The sequence below is a fragment of the Erinaceus europaeus genome, chromosome 12 (genome assembly GCF_950295315.1).
Source record: "Erinaceus europaeus chromosome 12, mEriEur2.1, whole genome shotgun sequence".
Classification (NCBI taxonomy): Eukaryota; Metazoa; Chordata; class Mammalia; order Eulipotyphla; family Erinaceidae; genus Erinaceus; species Erinaceus europaeus.
In genome coordinates, this window is record NC_080173.1 from 11167882 (window position 1) to 11184651 (window position 16770).

At 49.2% G+C, this 16770-nt stretch overlaps 1 protein-coding gene across 1 annotated transcript; it reads left to right on the forward strand.

The window, feature by feature from the left end:
• The first annotated feature begins 229 nt into the window (after positions 1–229).
• On the forward strand, positions 230–16479 carry CD300A (CD300a molecule). The gene is made up of 7 exons (XM_016188639.2): positions 230–376; positions 5469–5816; positions 6519–6687; positions 10844–10938; positions 14285–14322; positions 15076–15171; positions 16122–16479. Exons 1-7 carry the CDS (start codon positions 316–318, stop codon positions 16248–16250), a joined length of 936 nt encoding a protein of 311 aa, XP_016044125.1. The 5' UTR covers positions 230–315; the 3' UTR covers positions 16251–16479.
• Positions 16480–16770: the final 291 nt, after the last annotated feature.

Genomic DNA, 16770 nt, shown 5'->3' on the forward strand with positions numbered 1-16770 from the left:
CTGGGGGCACGTGGTGTGATTGTAACAGGCTCAGCCCGTCCCCTGACCACAGGAAACAGGGGAGCAGCTGATGCTAGGAAACCTAGTTTTGTGGTCTTGGGGATGAGAGCTGAGGTGGAGAGGTTCTGGGGCCAGGGGTGGGCTGTCTCAGGCCCCCCTTTCTTCAGCATGACCCGCTCTAGGAATAGAACCAAAAAGAAGCTGAAGTAGGAAGAGCGTGAGGAGCAAAAGCAGAAGTGGAGCCTGGGAGCCTGGGTCCTCCTCCTCCTCCTGAGGGCAGGGACAGCGGCTCTGCGTCCAGCAGACGGAGGGGCCATGGCTCAGGGGGACCGTGGCCTCTGGCTGCCTTCAGCTCTGCTGCTGCTCGGGCTCCCAGGTGAGGGGCTACCTGGGCTGAGCGGGGGTGGAAGGATGGGGGGCAACGGCAGGAAGGGGAGGGGGCTTCAGGGGTGCTGTCAGATGGGGCAGGGCGCTCTGAGTCTGGCTTCAGTGCAGGTCTCAGGATGGGGAGCTGTAGAGGATGGACAGAGGGAAGAGGATGGACAAGTGTCTGCTTTCTCCTTCACAGGAGGAGGGGTGGTGAAGGGAGAGGGGTTATTTTCTTTTTATCCAACAGGGAGGCACTGTGCTGGTGTGTGTGTGTGTGTGTGTGTGTGTGTGTGTGTGTGTGTGTGTGTGCTGAAGACTCCTGAGGGGGTTAACAGGCTCCAGTGGAAGCAGTGCCAGGCAGGAACAGGCTGGGTCTCACGGACAGCAGAGTGGCCTGGGGTGTCTGGGCTGGGGTGGGCAGGGCAGGGGAGGTCAGTGGAGTGAGACAGGACCAGAGGAGGTGGAGAGGGAGAGGAGGGGAGGGGAGGGCAGGCAGAGAAGAGAAGGAGAGGGCCAGGCCTCTCTTCCAGGGTTCCCTTCTGTGCTTTCCCAGCAGTGGGAGAGCCGACCCCCAACAGTCCTGCTGACTGGCCAGGCCCTTTCAGGGTGGCTAACATCTCCGTGGTCATTTAGTTTAGTCTGTTTGCTGTTCTGGAGGAATATGCTGATTTTGGGGGATTAACTGGGAAGCTGCCTCCCACCCCTTCCTCCATTTCTCTGTTGACTCTCTTGGATGCTGTGTTTGCAGCAACTCTGTGATCTCTGCTAACTGGTCCCAATGACGCCACGTTGGGGAAGGTGCTCGTCACCCCATGTTGACCCTGACTGGGCTAATGTCCAGTTTTTCACACCATTGTAAAAAGGTTACATCCACTTATGTGCATTTCCAAAGAATTTTTGTATTGTGACACACACACACACACACACACACAGAGAGAGAGAGAGAGAGAGAAAGACTAGAGCACTGATGTCTGTTTTCAGTAGAGTGAGGGCCAATCTTGCAATCTTGAACCTGGGCCATATATATGGCAAAGCAGCCCATTACACTAGTGAGCTATTTTGCCAGCTCCTAACAAAGATTTTTTAAAATTAATTAATTATTAGAGACGGAGTGAAATTGAGAGGGGAGGGAGAGATAGAGAGGGAGAGAGACAGAGAGACACCTGCAGCCCTGCTTCACCACTTGTGAAGCTTTCCCCCTGCAGGTGGAGGACAAGGGACTTGAACCTGGGCCCTTTCGCACCCCCCCAAAAAAAATTTTTAAAATAACAGCAGTATGAAGTGGACGCTTTCTTATTATCTACAGGCACGAGTAGCTTTTCTTCTTTGAGCTATTAAGGGGATAAATCATGTGAAGAGGCTGTCAGCTTTTACTTTCACTAAGTTGTGCTGACTTCACAGAAAGGAGTCATGTGGTTTTTTTTCTTTTCTTTCCCTTTCCTTTCTTTCTTTTTGCCTCCAGGGTTATTGCTGAGGCTCAGTGTTGCACTACGAATCCACTGCTCCTGCTTGCTTTTTTATTTTTATTTATTTATTTTTTTATTGGATAAGGCAGAGAGAAATTGAGAGAGGAGGGGGAGATAGAGAGGGGGAGAGACACCTGTGGCCCTGCTTCACCACCTGTGTAGGGGCCCTTACAGCAGGCGTGGGGCAGGGGCTGTGCTTTGTACTATGTGTGCTTAACCCAGTGTGCCACCGCCCAGCCTCTGGTTTTTCTATTTTTCTTGTCTCTGACTCTGCTCTAATAAAATAGGAATTGGGTGTTGCTGGAAGGTTTGAGAGAACTTGTGAAGTTGTCTGAATTCCCTCTTTTTCTTTTCCCCTTAAGGGAAAGAAATTTTACTTTACATTTTCCTTAGCTTCGTGGAGGTGTCACTGACACATATAATTGTGTGATTTATGGTGACAACACAGAGAAGTAACTAGACACAGTGAACTTACCAACACATGGCCTCACAGAGGTGTCACTGGGAAGCACTCAAGTCTGAAATAGTCATATTGCTCTGCGTTGAGAAATGTCTGTTCTGAGCCACTATTGGTAATTTACATTTTCCTAGAAAAATCATCAGTTTCATCTAAGTTGGCAGAATTATTTCTAGAATTACACACTAGCCTGGCTATTTTTCTTTTTAATTGTGTACAATTGTTTTCTTATTTTGGACACCTACAGAAGTGTCTATTTTATTGTTTATTCTCCCAAAAGAAAGCTAGTTTTCTAATACATATACTCATTTTCTGTAATCCTGTTCAAATTCACTTTTTTTCTTTTTTGAAACCAGAGCACTGCTCAGCTCTGGCTTATGGTGGTGTGGGGGAATTGAACCTGGAACTTTGAAGCTTCAGGCATGAGAGTCTTTTTGCACAACCACTATGCTATCTCCCCCACCCCAAATTCACTCTTTTTACCCTGGCTCCCTACTCTTTGCTCCTTCTGGCTGGATGTCCATGTATATATTCTTCCCTTGACTTCTTGAGTTGTTGGATTCATTCATTTCTCTGGGATGAGACTCTGGGATACTCATGAAAGTGCTCAGGGAACAGAAGTGGATGATTTTTGGAACTAGTGAGGGCCCTGGGCAGAGAGCGCCTCCTGCCTCTGGTTGGTGGGCAGGGTCCTGGTGATTGTGGGTGGGAGAAAGCACTAGAAGCTGAAGACAGGACACAGTTAGTGTTCCTAGGAAGTGGAAGATTAAACGGAAACATTCTGACACCTATCTGTAAATCATAATGAAACTTTCACAAGTGCTAAAACTTCGAGGAGGAATGGCGTCATAGTTTTCACCCAAAATTTCAGATGTGGGACGTTCACAACAGGGAGGTGTCCTTTTCATGTTACTAAGAAAAGTCAAGAGTGTGGGACGGACTCAAAGGACAGTCAGATATGGAGACAGAAGAACTGGGACCTGTGGGTAAGGGTAATGGGGTCACCCAGTTTAGAGAGGAGGACCAAACCCTAGGCAGAGAGAAAAAACAACTCACAGCTGGGGGAGGAGAGAATAGAGTCAGAACAGCATCCTGGAAAAGGAAAGTTGGTGTAGACATTTACTTAGTAAGAATGTGGTGGGTGTCGACTCCAGTGATCTGTGTTTTTCTAGGCAATCACGCACTCACCTTGAGTAATGCATTCAATTTGTAGAGAAATTTCAGCAAAGTTCCACTTTGATTTGTAAAACTTTTCTGTGTATCTGTGGTTATTTTCTCTTTTCACTTATTTAAATTTTTTTTTTACTATTATCTTTATTTATTCAGTGGATAGAGACAGTTAGAAACCAAGAGGGAAGGGGGAGACAGAGAAGAAGAGAGACACCTGCAGCCCTGCTTCACCACTTGCAAAGCTTTCCCCCTACAGGTGGGGACTGGAGGCTCAAACCTGGATCCTTGTGTATTGTAACATGTGTGCTCAACCATGTGTGCCAACACCCAGCCACCGTATTTTCACTTTTTTTTAAAACTATTATATAATTTTAACCAGAGTATTCATTGCTCAGCTCCAGCTTACGGCGGTGTGGGGGACTGGTCTTTCACTTTTTAGTTTGTCAGGACCAAAGATGATCTCATTATTAGACTGAATGTTATGAAGGACCTAGTGGGGGCTGTATTGCTGTGTGGAAAAATGAGAAATGTTATGCATGTAAAAAATATTGTATTTACTGTCAACTGTAAAACATCAATCTCCCAATAAATAAATAAAAGAAACCAATACCCAAACAAAGAGAGCCCTAACAGAATGGGAGAAGATCTTTACATGCCATACATCAGACAAGAGTTTAACAACCAACATATATAAAGAGCTTGCCAAACTCAACAACAAGACAACAAATAACCCCATCCAAAAATGGGGGGAGGACATGGACAGAATATTCACCACAGAAGAGATCCAAAAGGCTGAGAAACACATGACAAAATGTTCCAAGTCTTTGTCAGAGAAATGCAAATAAAGACAACAATGAGATTCCACTTCACTCCTGTGAGAATGTCATACATCAGAAAAGGTAACAGCAGCAAATGCTGGAGAGGGTGTGGGGTCAAAGGAACCCTCCTGCACTGCTGGTGGGAATGTCAATTGGTCCAACCTCTGTGGAGAACAGTCTGGAGAACTCTCAGAAGGCTAGAAATGGACCTACCCTATGACCCTGCAATTCCTCTCCTGGGGATAGATCCTAAAGAACCCAACACATCCATCCAAAAAGATCTGTGTACACATATGTTCTTGGCAGCACAATTTGTAATAGCCAAAACCTGGAAGCAACCCAGGTGTCCAACAACAGATCAGTGTCTGATGAAGTTTTTCTTTCTTTCTTTCTTTCTTTCTTTCTTTCTTTCTTTCTTTCTTTCTTTCTTTCTTTCTTTCTTTTCTTTTCTTTTCTTTTCTTTTTTTTTTTATCAGAGCACTGCTCTGCTCTGGTTTATGGTGGTGCAGGGGACTGAACCTGGGACTTTGGAGCCTCAGTCTTGAGAGTCTCTTTGCATAACTATTATGCCATCTACCCTACCCAAGTTTCTGTTTCTTAGTTACAATTAGACATCAGCAACTTCATATGGTCCCACTTTATATTATTTGCACAGATATTCTCACCCCAATACCCATAATGCTGTGCAGGATCCCTCATTTATCACCACTCAAGAATGTGAGTTAAGACATAGGATAGAATGAAGGATGCTGGCAAAGTTTGAGAATTTTTTTTTTTTAATTCACATAATTTTCCAGGGTGTCCCATGCTCCTGTGGACTGCAGGCAGGCCTCAGTCTCCCCTGGTTTTGTGTCCCTTGGGTGGAGGCAGATGGATCTGTGCTGTTCTTTAGATTAGTGAGCCTCTCAGGACTGGGAGGTGCTGGGGTGGGGCTGGTGGGTGCAGGCAAGTTCTTAGGTTTGGTAATGAGAGTTCCTGCTCTGGTAGGCTTAGGTAGGGCAGTGCAAAAGGAGGTTGAGGTCTGCAGGGAGGGGCTGCTGTGGGCAGAACTGTGGGGTGACAGGAGTGGACACTGACCTGTGGTCTGTCTGACTGGTGGGGGTAGGTGATATGAGGTGAGAGATTTTGGAGGGAGTGGACCCCGGGTCTGCTGTCTCCTAGAGGTCCTGATTCACCTGTGTTTTCCAGGCTGTGTGTCTCTGAGTGGCCCCAACTCTGTGAAGGGCATCATGGGGAGATCCTTGAGTGTGCAGTGTCGCTACGAGGAAAAATACAGAAACCACCTGAAATACTGGTGTAGAAGCCCGTGTTTGACAGAGCAGGCAGTGATTGTGAAGACCAGAGCATCAGAGAGAGAAGTGAGGAGCGGCCATGTGAGCATCAGGGATGAGCCTGCTGCCCTGACCTTCACAGTGACCTGGGAGAACCTCACTGAGGAAGATGCGGGGAAATACTGCTGTGGGATTGATAGGCCTCTGACATTGACAGAATCATGGCTGGATCTCACCGTCAAGGTCACAGTCTCTGTGTTCCCAGGTAAGTCACACACCTCACTTCTCTATGCCACACCAGGGCCACCTGAAGAGGCTCAGGTGGGAATAGTGAAGATAGTTATCTCAGATCTAATGATCAGAGACTTGGGCCAAACTCTGAGTAAGTGAGTGAGTGAGTGAGTGAGTGAGTGAGTGAGTGAGTGAGTGAGGTGGGGGGAAGGGAGGAGAGAGAGAGAGACCTCCTATTGAGCACAAAGTGCCCAGGTGCAGGGAGGCTGAGACACTGAGTGTGTGAAAGGGAGAGAGAGACACACACTGGTCAGCCCTGCAGAAACCCTGAGCTGAGCTCCTGGAAGAACACTGTGCTGAGCGCTGGTGGAGTGGCAGGCAGGGACTAGGGGCGAAGGCACTGAGTACAGCAGACACTCTAGCAAGTGCCTCATGGGCTGCAGTGTAGACAGAATGGTCCGTCAATCAGCATGTAACTGTTACTGGGGGCTGAGTCTGGACGTGGAGGTAACTAGGGGTCTCCTGAGCCCGCTGGCAGGGTGGACCCAGGAGTGTCAGGAGTGGTGCATGTGTCCTGTTTGGAAATATTCACATGGCCAGAGGTGATAGCCCTGGTCCTACAGCCTGTCCCCTTCCAAGTAAGTGTTCTGTGTGAAAGTAAACAAATAAAGCAAACAAAAACATGATGAGTGAGTCTGGAGAGAACCTTCTGGTCTGACTTGTGTTTCTGCACCAGCACCAACAGGGCAGTCACCAACAAGTGTCACTGCTGCCAAGACCTCGACACCTTCAACCACAATTAACGTCGTGTCCCCAGACACGTGGCCTCAGACGTTCCACACGCCAGCCACAGAGAGCACCACCCACAGTGCCAGCATCCTGGAGGAGGCCCAGTCAAGGATAGGGTAAGGCACCGAGTCTCCACATCCTAGTGGTGTCTGTCCTCCTCCTTAGTGGAGTGGGGGGGGGGCAGGAATGGTGGTAGGGAGACCTCAGGGGAGGCACCTCCTCTCCTGACTGTGTGGCCCAGTTGGGGGTGGGGGTGGGGGTGTCACACCCCTGCGCACTGGGGACCTCTGATTCCCCTCGTGTGTGTTCTGGGTTGAAAACTACTGTGTGTATGTACTTACTCTGGTGTTTGTCTGTTGAGGCTCCACTGGACTTGCCCTGGGTTCTGGGAGAGGGTTCAGCTGGGGAGATGTTCAGGGTGGATGGACAGCAGGAGATGTCTGATGAGAGACCCCAGGGATGAGCTAAAGGCCTTACAGCAGTGACTCCCTACAACCACTGTTCCTACCCTCACCTTACAGAGAGTGCCCCGTGCTCAGAGAGGTGAAGCAGTTTGCTGGGCCATGTAGCTGCAAGACGCAGGTTAGTTTGCAGCTCAGGCTTATATGATCCCAAAGACTCGGCCTCTTCCTTGGAAACTTGTGATTCTTGGCCATCTGTGGGTCTCGGCTCCTCCTGGGAGAATCTGGCACTGTCTCTCCAGAAACATACACCATTTCAGGGGTTCAGAGACTCCCTACCTGATGCCGCCTGGTGTTAGAGTTTAATCTGCAGAGACCATCTGGAGCTCCGAAGGCCGCGGGCTTGCTCCCACAGACTTCAAACTGTGCCTTCAAAAACCTTGCCTGACTTTAAACTCCTGAGCACTTGCAGGTGTTGCTGACCTGGGGTAGGGGGTCTTGGGAGCCCTCAAACCTTTTGAGGACTTATTCATTCATTAATGATGGAGAGAGAGAGAGAGAGAGAGAGAGAGAGAGAGGAGGAAGAGAGAGAGAACTAGAGAGCGAGAGCCAGAGTACTATTGTTGTTTGTTTTGTTTTGTTTTTGGCACATAGTGATGCTGGGAATCAAACTCAGGACCTCGTGCTTGTGAAGTCTAGCACTCTAGCTTACGTGCCACCTCCTGGACCATGCCCCTAAATTTGTAGCCAGCTGGTCCACAGCATTTGATAACTTAGAAACCTCACTTAATAAAGAGAGGAGATATAATTCGAGTGTAACAATTATTATACAGTGTTATCACGAAGGGGAAAGGTTAGGGTCGGCCACATGAACTGCTATACTGGGTGAGTGTGGGAGGGTCCTGAGCACAGAGCTCTTCTGCCCTGTCCCTGAGTGCCGGGTATACCGCCATCCTGATTCATCACTGGGGTCACCAACTGAGAGTTTGAATCAAGCTTCTGTGCCCAGGGCTTTCGATGTGGCTTCATCACATAGGCATGGCTAGCTGAGTCATTGGCCCTGTGGTGGAAGTCAGTCCCTAGTTACTCTACTTCTGGAAAGTCAGACTGGCTCCAAGCCCTAGGTCTCTGAATCTAGTCACCAGCCTCCATCCTGAGTTGCATCTTCTCTGCACATAACCTCTGGCATGAGCCAAAGGGCTCGTGAATAACAAAGTAATTTCTACCTATAAGGAAACCCCAGAGTTAAAGGCCTCCTCCCAGACTAAGCCCTGCCAGATTCCTGACGGTCTGACACCCCAAAAACTCTTCCATAGGCTCCAAACAAACCAAGTCACAATCTTTTAAAATTTTTTTTTATTTGCTATTTTAATTGTTTACTTATTTATTCACTAGAGATAGAGAGGAATTGAGAGGGGAGAGGGAGACAGAGAAACACCTGCAGCCCTGCTTCACTGCTCACAAAGCTTCCCTCCTGCAGATGGGGTCTGGGGGCCTGAATCTGGGTCCTTAGTGCGTAATAACATGCATGCAAGTCACAGTCTTAATCTCTGGCAAGGTGAAGCTCAGACCTAAACATGCTGCAAAGTGGAACAGTACTAGGTTTTGTGGGGACCAGTACAAACGAGGCATCAAAGGAGGAGCCTGGGCTTATGAGGGGACCACCCCTAAGCTGTGTCAGCCTCTCGGTAAACCTGTTTTTCTTACCCACATGTGAAATGGTGGGACTACAGGGTGATATATATATATTTGCCTCCAGGGTATCTTGGTACCGACACTATGAGTCCACTGCTCCTAGAGGCCATTTCCCCTCCATTTTATTGGATAGGACAGAGAGAAATTGAGAGAGAAGGGGGAGATAGAGAGGGAGAGAGAGAGAGAGAGAGAGAGAGAGAGATACCTGCAGACCTGCTTCGCCGCTTGTGAAGCTTCCTCACTTCAGGTAGGGGGCTCCAATCCAGATCCTTGCACTCAGTACTATGTGTACCACCGTCCAGCCCCAAGTGAAAAATCAAACACTGTAGGGTCTAGGGTCTGTGCTTGTAGCGGAATGCTAGGTGACTGTGACGATAAGCAAAGGACTGCTTCCTTTGTGCGAGCATACAGAGCTCTCAAGACGCACAGTCCCGAGCACTTAGCAATGGGCCACACAAACCTCAGCAGTTCCCGTATCTTTCCCAGGTGTGCAGGGAAACGCTAGCATCTGGGTTTGTGGAATTATGTTCTCCTTCTTCTTCTTCTTCTTCTTCTTCTTCTTCTTCTTCTTCTTCTTCTTCTTCTTCTTCTTCTTCTTCTTCTTCTTCTTCTTCTTCTCCTTCTCCTTCTCCTTCTCCTTCTCCTTCTCCTTCTCCTTCTCCTCCTCCTCCTCCTCCTCCTCCTCCTCCTCCTCCTCCTCCTCCTCCTTCTCCTCCTCCTCCTCCTCCTTCTTCTTTACATTATTTATTTATTTGCCTCCAGGGTTATCAATGGGGCTTGGTGCCTGCATCATGAATCCACAGCTCCTGGAGGGCATTTCCCCCCCATTTTTTTGTTGCCCTTGTTGTTACAGCTCTTGTTGTTGTCATTAATGTTATTGTTGCCATTGATGTTGTTGGATAGGACAGAGAAATGGAGAGAGGAGGGGAAGACAGAGAGGGGGAGAGAAAGATAGACACCTGCAGACCTGCTTCACCACCTGTGAAGGGACTCCCCTGCAGGTGGGGAGCCGGGGGCTCGAACCGGGATTCTTATGCTGGTCCTTATGCTTTGCGCCACCTGCGCTTAACCCGCTGCGCTACTGCCCAACCCCCTTTTAACATTTTATTTTGATGAGAAGGAATACAAAAGAAAGAGAAACCAGAGCCCTGCTCAGCTCTGGCTTGTAGTAGTGCTGGGAATTGAACTAGGGACTTCAGGATCTCAGACATAAAAGTCTTGTGTATTTATGATCTATGATACTTGCATGCATTTCTCAGTATATAACCATGGCATTAAGCAATGCATGCAGTTCTGTTAAGTAAAAAGTTAGTGTCTGTTTTTAATTCTATTATTACTTTTTTTTTATTGCCACCAGGGTTATTGCTGAGGCTCAGAGTCTTCATGATGAATCTATTACTCCCAGATGCCACTTTTTTTCTTTATCTATTTTTTTCTTTCTTTATTTTTTTTGCTATTGATATAGACAGAAATTGAGAGGGGAAAGGAAAAGAAGAAATAGGAAGGGATTGCAAGGACCGGCTTAAGGATCCTGGTTCGAGCCCCCGGCTCCCCATCTGCAGGGGAGTCGCTTCACAGGTGGTGAGGCAGGCCTGTAGGTGTCTGTCTTTCTCCCGCCCTCTGTCTTCTCCTCCTCTCTCCATTTCTCTCTGCTCTATCCAACAACAACAACATCAATAACAACAACTACAACAATAATAAAAAAATTTAAAAAGAAATTAAAGAAAAGAAAAGAAAACAGAACTAGTGAGCACAGGTGGCTATAGATAACAATATATATATATATATATATATATATATAAATTTTTTTGCACTAAACAGTTGTTCTATTCATGTTCCTTTGAAGAGAAGACCTATCTCTTACATTATACAAAGAGACTCTCATGCCTGAAGCACCAGTGTCCCAGATTCAGTCCCCCACACCAACATACACCAGAGCGGAGCAGTGCTCTGGTCAAATAAATAAACCAGTGAGTCTGTGAAAGGCTCTTGGCCGCGTGTGGATTGAGTGCACAGTGTATATGTGTGGTGGTGGGGTGCATTGGGTAGATGGGGGATGTGTAGGAAGGGAGCTTCTCACTGTCTACTTGGTTTTAAAGTTCCACTTTATCTATCTAGCCATTGAAATGGAGGAAGGCGTGGCCTCTGGTCAGTCCCCCCCAAACCCCCACTTCAGGTTCCAGGTGCTGCTTCCCCTGTTAGCTTTCCTGCTGCTGCTGTTGGGGGCGTCCTCACTGCTGGCCTGGAGGATGGTTCGGAGACAGGCCAAAGGTAAGTCCGGACAAACCCTCATTATCCTCCCCCACCCCCTCGACAGGCAGCCCCTGACCACACCCTCTGTCTTCAGGCTGCATCCCAGTCCCCAGGATGAACTCATCCTGGGTGACCGTGAGGGCTGGCTCAGAGGAAGTGGCCTTGTGTGGATACAGACTGTGGGGTGGGAGCCCAGAAGGAGGCCTTTTCACAGCAGGGTCTAGGGGCAGGTTGCCCAGTAAAAACGTTACTTTCTATTCAGAACCCTCAGCAGCCCAGGTCCCTGCAGAAGCATCACAGCACTCCACATTGTCCCTGTCACCCCTCCCACCACCCCTGTCCTCTGCACAGCTGTCCCCAACTTGTCCCTTGGCAAAGCCATGGCTTCGTTCTCCCTCTCTGCATTCACTTGAAACCTTCGGGTGTCTCCCTTGCCCTCTGCTCCTCCCTCACTCCTGGTGGTCTCTGGGACTCTCATTCCTCAAGACCTTTCTCTGGCCCCCAAAGAGCAGTTCAGGCCCCTCCTGAGTGAACGGCCACTGTCACAGGCCACACCACACTCACCGTCTCTTTTCCTGCTTCCCCACTGGCTGTGCAGAGCCGTAAGATCACGGACCATCTGTGTGAAGGCAGCTAATAGGTCTCTGCTGAGTCAGTGGCTCAGTTAATATCTCCAGTAGCAGCAGTGGTGTCTTCCATAAGCTCTGGGCACCCTGGGGTGCACCTGCTACCTTCTGAGCTTGGTTGAGGGGAGAGAAGACCTGTGGTGTGTGGTATGCCCCTTGGCACTCAGTATGTGTCCAACCCGCACCTGACAAGTAAGTTCTGACAGAAGCAAATGGAAAACCATGGAACAGGGGCGTGACAGTGGTGCACCTGGTGGAATGCGCATGTTACCAAGTTCAAAGACCTAGGTTCGAGCCCTTACTCTGCACCTGTAAGGGGGGATGCTTCAGGAATGATGATACAGGTCTGCAGACGCTTGTCTTTCTCTCCCTCTCTCTTTTTAAAAAATAGTTTTATTTAGTTATTATTGGATAGAGACAGAGTACAATTGAGAGGGGAGATGGAGAGGGAGAGGGAAAGAGACAGAGAGACATCTGCAGCCCTGCTTCACCACTTGTGAAGCTTTCCCCCTGCAGGTGGGGACCAGGGGCTTGAACCTGGGTCCTTGCGCACTGTAATGTGTGCATTTAACCAGGTGCACCACTGCCTGGCCCCTCTATCCCCATCTCTGTCACCTCTCCCCTTGCAATTTCTCTCTGTCTTATCAAATAAAATAGGAAAAATAAAAGGAAAAAAAAACTCTACCAGTGGATTTGTAGTGTTGGCACCAAACCCCAGAAGAAATAACAATGGCAATAAAAGAAACCAGAAAAGACACACATACAAAGAAAGTAAAACAGAGTGGCTTTCCATCTGCCAGTTGGTTCTCTGAATATATAAAGTATTCATTCATTCATTCATTCATTCATTCATTCATTCATTCATTCGTTCATTCATAGCCAGGGAAGTGGAGATATTCATAAGAGCAGATCACTTGCAGCCAAGGTGACCACCAGGCTTCCCTCTCCTTGCTGTTCTGAGAGCTCTCCTTTCCCAGAACAGAGGCCCCTTCCTCCAGGGGTGATTGTTTCTCCTGAAACAAGTCCATCCTTAAAGGCTACAGTGGGGTGATGGAGGAGGTGTGCTACCACTATAGCTTCAAGGCTAATTAGGAGCTGGGGGATCACTGCTTCACACTCACCTCCAGCCAGACCCTGTTCTGCCCCCCAAACACACACACACACACACACACACACACACACACACCAGCCTCTCTTCTCCTGCCTTGCCTGTTCCTACTGCCTCTCAGAAAAGTTCAGCTTATTTTTGTTGTTGTTATTTCACTGCTTCAAGTTGATCCATTGAGAGAGACAGAGAGACAGATAGAGTGAGAAACCACAGCACCATAACTTCCTTCAATGCAATAGGGGCTGGGCTAGGGTTGGGCCAAGTGTGTGGCCAAGCACTAAGTGAGCTAAGCCTATGAAGCTCCAGCCTTGGAAAGAGAAGTCAGGAGTCCCTCCAGGCTTGAAGCATGAGAAGGAAGCCACTTCCTCTCCCAGGCTGCTGCCCCCACCATCTTCCCACAGGCCTTGGGCCATTCTAGGACACTGCCAGCCACATGGGGATTTTCCCAGCTGCATTGACTCAGAATTGTGGGTCCCAGCAGGTCACTTCAGTGCCCTTTCACCTAGAAAGGCTCCTTTAAAAAAAAAAAGAGGATCTGTGAATGCTGCTAAGAATTGGAGAAATAGTGGCCCAGGAGGTGACACAATGGGTAAAGGCTCTCAAGAACTATAAAAAGAAAAGAAAAGAAAAGAACTGGAGAATAAGTCCAAGTCCAAAGAAAACCAGAAAAGACACATATACAAAAAAAGTGGAACAGAGTGGCTTTCCATCTGCCAGTTGGTTCCCTGAATATATAAAGCATTCATTCATTCATTCATTCATTCATTCATTCATTCATTCATTCATTCATCTCTCCATAATAAACACACCTGAGCTCTCCCACCACTGGAGAAAATCTGTCACTGACAGAGGCACTAGCTCAAGGTCACCTCCTGTCACGGGACCTTTCCCCCTTCTCATCATGGTCCCACTGAGAACAGAGCAGGTGTCTGGGGGCAGACATCATATGTTCTCTCTCCTCTCTCTCTTTTAAAATATTTTATTTATTTGACACAGATAGAGAAATAAGTGGGAGAAAATATATAGAGACACCTTCAGCAATGCTTCACCACTCAAGAAGCTCCCTCCCACCCCACCGATGGGGACTGGGGTCTTGAACCCAGGTCCTTGAGCACTGTAACATGTGCTCTCTACCAGGTGCACCACTTCCTGTCCACCCACCTCTTTTAAACTTTTATTTATTTTTATTTGCTAGGGCAGAGAGAAATTAAGAGAGGAGGGAGAGATAGAAAGGGAGAGAGACAGAGAAACACCTGCAGCACTGTTTCACTACTTGTGAAGCCTTCCCCCTGCAGGTGGCGACCGAGGGCTTGAACCCAGGTCCTGGCACATGGTAAGGTGTGCACTCAATCGGGTGTGCCACTGCCAGGCCCATAGCGTATTCTCTTAAGTCAGTAACTGACCAGGCTCCACCAACGCTTCCACTATCCACGGTCTTTCCCCTCCCATTTTCTCACTCACTAATTCACCTGCTCACCAAATTCTGGGGTTCCTTCCACACTGCTGACCTGGAGCCATGCACCCCCAGGGACCAGTCATTAGGGAAAAGCCTCCCCTCAGATGCATCTCAGGACCCCTCCCTGTCTTTGTTCTGGGGTTCAACCTTCTCACTGTTCTTTCCTTTCTTTAGCTGGTAGGAATTCAGTGCCACTCCAGAACAGCAGTCAGGTAAGAAGATTGACATTAGGCTGCTGCAGGGTGGACATGGTGGTGGCGGCGGGGTGCTGGACAATTCCATTAGGCAACAGGTCTGGGTGGACGGTGGGATGGGGCACTTGCCCAGGGCAGGCAGAAGGACACCTGGGGGGTTGGCCACTGGGGCTGTCAAGCACTCCGGCTAGCCTGCCCCCTCCCTCTAGGGACATTGAGAGAGGGGTGGGTCTCCTGTGTTGGCCTAGGGGCCATTGAGCTACCATGGGGAGAGGAGCAGAAGGGTAGGGAGTTGGGGGAGGGCTAGACTGGGGGTATCGAAGCAGAGAGAGACTGGGAAAGTTGTCCAGTAGGTGATGCAGTGGGTCAAACACTGGACTCTCAAGCATGAGATCCTAAGTTCTTTATTTTTAATTTTTTAATTATCTTTATTTCTTGGATAGAGACAGCTAAAAATCAAGAGGGAAGGGGGTTATAGAGAGGGAGAGAGACAGACACACACCCGCAGCCCTGCTTTACCTCTTGTGAAGCTTTCCCCCTGCAGATGGGGACTGGGAGATTGAACCTGGATTCTTGCACATTGTAATATGTGTGTTCAACCAGGTGCGCCATCACCCAGCCTCGAGGTCCTAAATTCAATCCCCGGCAGCACATGCACCAGAATGATGTCTGATTCTTTCTCTCTCTCCTCCTATCTTTCTCATTAATGAATAAATAAAATCTTTAGAAAGAGAGAGAGAATGGGAGATGACCCTCCCCTCCCACCCACAGAGCGAGCCCTGCTATGCGAACCTGGAGCTGCAGACGAGGCCACTCCAGGGGCAGCCCATGCACCCTCGGCCAGAAGAGGTGGTATACAGCACAGTGGTGAGTGCCAGGCTCAGCGGGTGTGGGGACCCTCAGTTTTAGGGGGACATCACCCAAGGGAGGTGGTGGGCACAGAGGGGACCTGAGAAGCTGCCTTGGTGACCCTGGGCTCTTCTAGTATAGGGCCACACAGATCATGGGGCAAGTGTGGCTTTTCCCAGAGCTGAGCTTGGCATCACTGTGTCTGGACAGTGGGGTGAGCAGGAGATGGAGAGGCTTCTGGAAAGTGCTAGTAGTCCAGGAAGCACAGCTCTGATCAGGCACCTCCATGATGCCTCACTGCTCGGGTCCTATAAACTCATTGGCATCATCAACTCTGATTTTCAGGTTTCTTTTCTTAAATATTTTTATTTGCTTATTATTGCATAGAGACAGAAAAATTCAGAGGGGAGGAAGAGATAGAAAGAGAAAGAGGCAGAGAGACACCTGCAACACCGCTTCACCACTCGTGAAGCTTTCCTCCTGGAGGTGAGGACCGGGGGCTTGCACCTGGGTCCTTGTGAACTGTAATGTGTGCACTTAACCGGGTGTGCCACCACTGGCCCCTGATTTTCAGGTTTCTATCTCAGATTCCCCTAGGCTGTCCCGAGGACTCTGAATTCCCTCCCGTTAGTGGAAGAGCTGGGAGGGGCAGTTGGTGAAGGAGACTGAGGAGTGATTTTTATACCAGACACATGGTTCCGGCAACATCCTTGTTCCCCCAGGACGGTGACTAATGGTCTCAATGCCCGTTGCAGGGCCCTTTCCCCCAGGTTTTGAGGACAGGGTTTTGTGAGTGTGTGTCTGGGTGGAGCAGGGGTGGGGGTGGGAGCTCAGAACCTGGTCCCTGTCAGAGATAGGTGTTAACAGAGGGGAAGGTGGGCCCTGTGCTCCAGTACAAGCCCCCTCCCAGGTCCCCTTGGCACCCACCTTCCTGCTGCCTCTCTCTGAGTCTCAGTGTCTCTCTGTAGGCTGCACCCAAGGAGGACGTGCACTACACCACGGTGGTGTTTGCAGCCCAGGACTCTAAGAGTGACGAGAATCCATTTCAGAGGCCCGTGGATGAGCAGCCAGTGTACAGCTTGGTGAAGAAGCGATGAACCTGGGCCTGGCCCTGCTCTCCGTCCCGGCCCCAGCCTGCCCTCCTCAAGGTGGCTAATAAGGCATCAGACTCCCACAGACTGTTTCTCTGTTGCCGGAATGAAAGGACAGGCAGGGAGGGTCCTTGCTCTGGCTGTCAGTCCTCTTTCTCAACTTCATCCCTGCAGCAGTGGTGTGGTGTGGTGTGTGTGTGTGTGTGGTGTGTGTGGTGTGTGTGTGTATGTGGGGTGTGTGTGTGGTGTGTGTGTGTATGTGGGGTGTGTGTGGTGTGTGTGTGTGTGGTGTGTGTGTGTATGTGTGGTGTGTATGGTGTGTGTGGTGTGTGTGTATGTGGGGTGTGTGTATGTGGGGGGTGTGTGTGGTGTGTGTGTGGTGTGTGTGTGTATGTGGGGTGTGTGTGTGTGGTGTGTGGTGTGTGTGGTGTGTGTGTGGTGTGTGTGTATGTGGGGTGTGTGTATGTGGGGTGTGTGTGTGTGGTGTGTGTGGTGTGTGTGTGGTGTGTGTGGTATGTGTGTGTAT

Coding starts and splice junctions, on each gene's coding strand:
- CD300A (XM_016188639.2), top strand. CDS start 316: ATGGCTCAGGGGGACCGTGGCCTCTGGCTGCCTTCAGCTCTGCTGCTG. Junction 377..5,468: donor GCTGCTGCTCGGGCTCCCAG/GTGAGGGGCTAC, acceptor TGTGTTTTCCAG/GCTGTGTGTCTCTGAGTGGC. Junction 15,172..16,121: donor AGGTGGTATACAGCACAGTG/GTGAGTGCCAGG, acceptor GTCTCTCTGTAG/GCTGCACCCAAGGAGGACGT.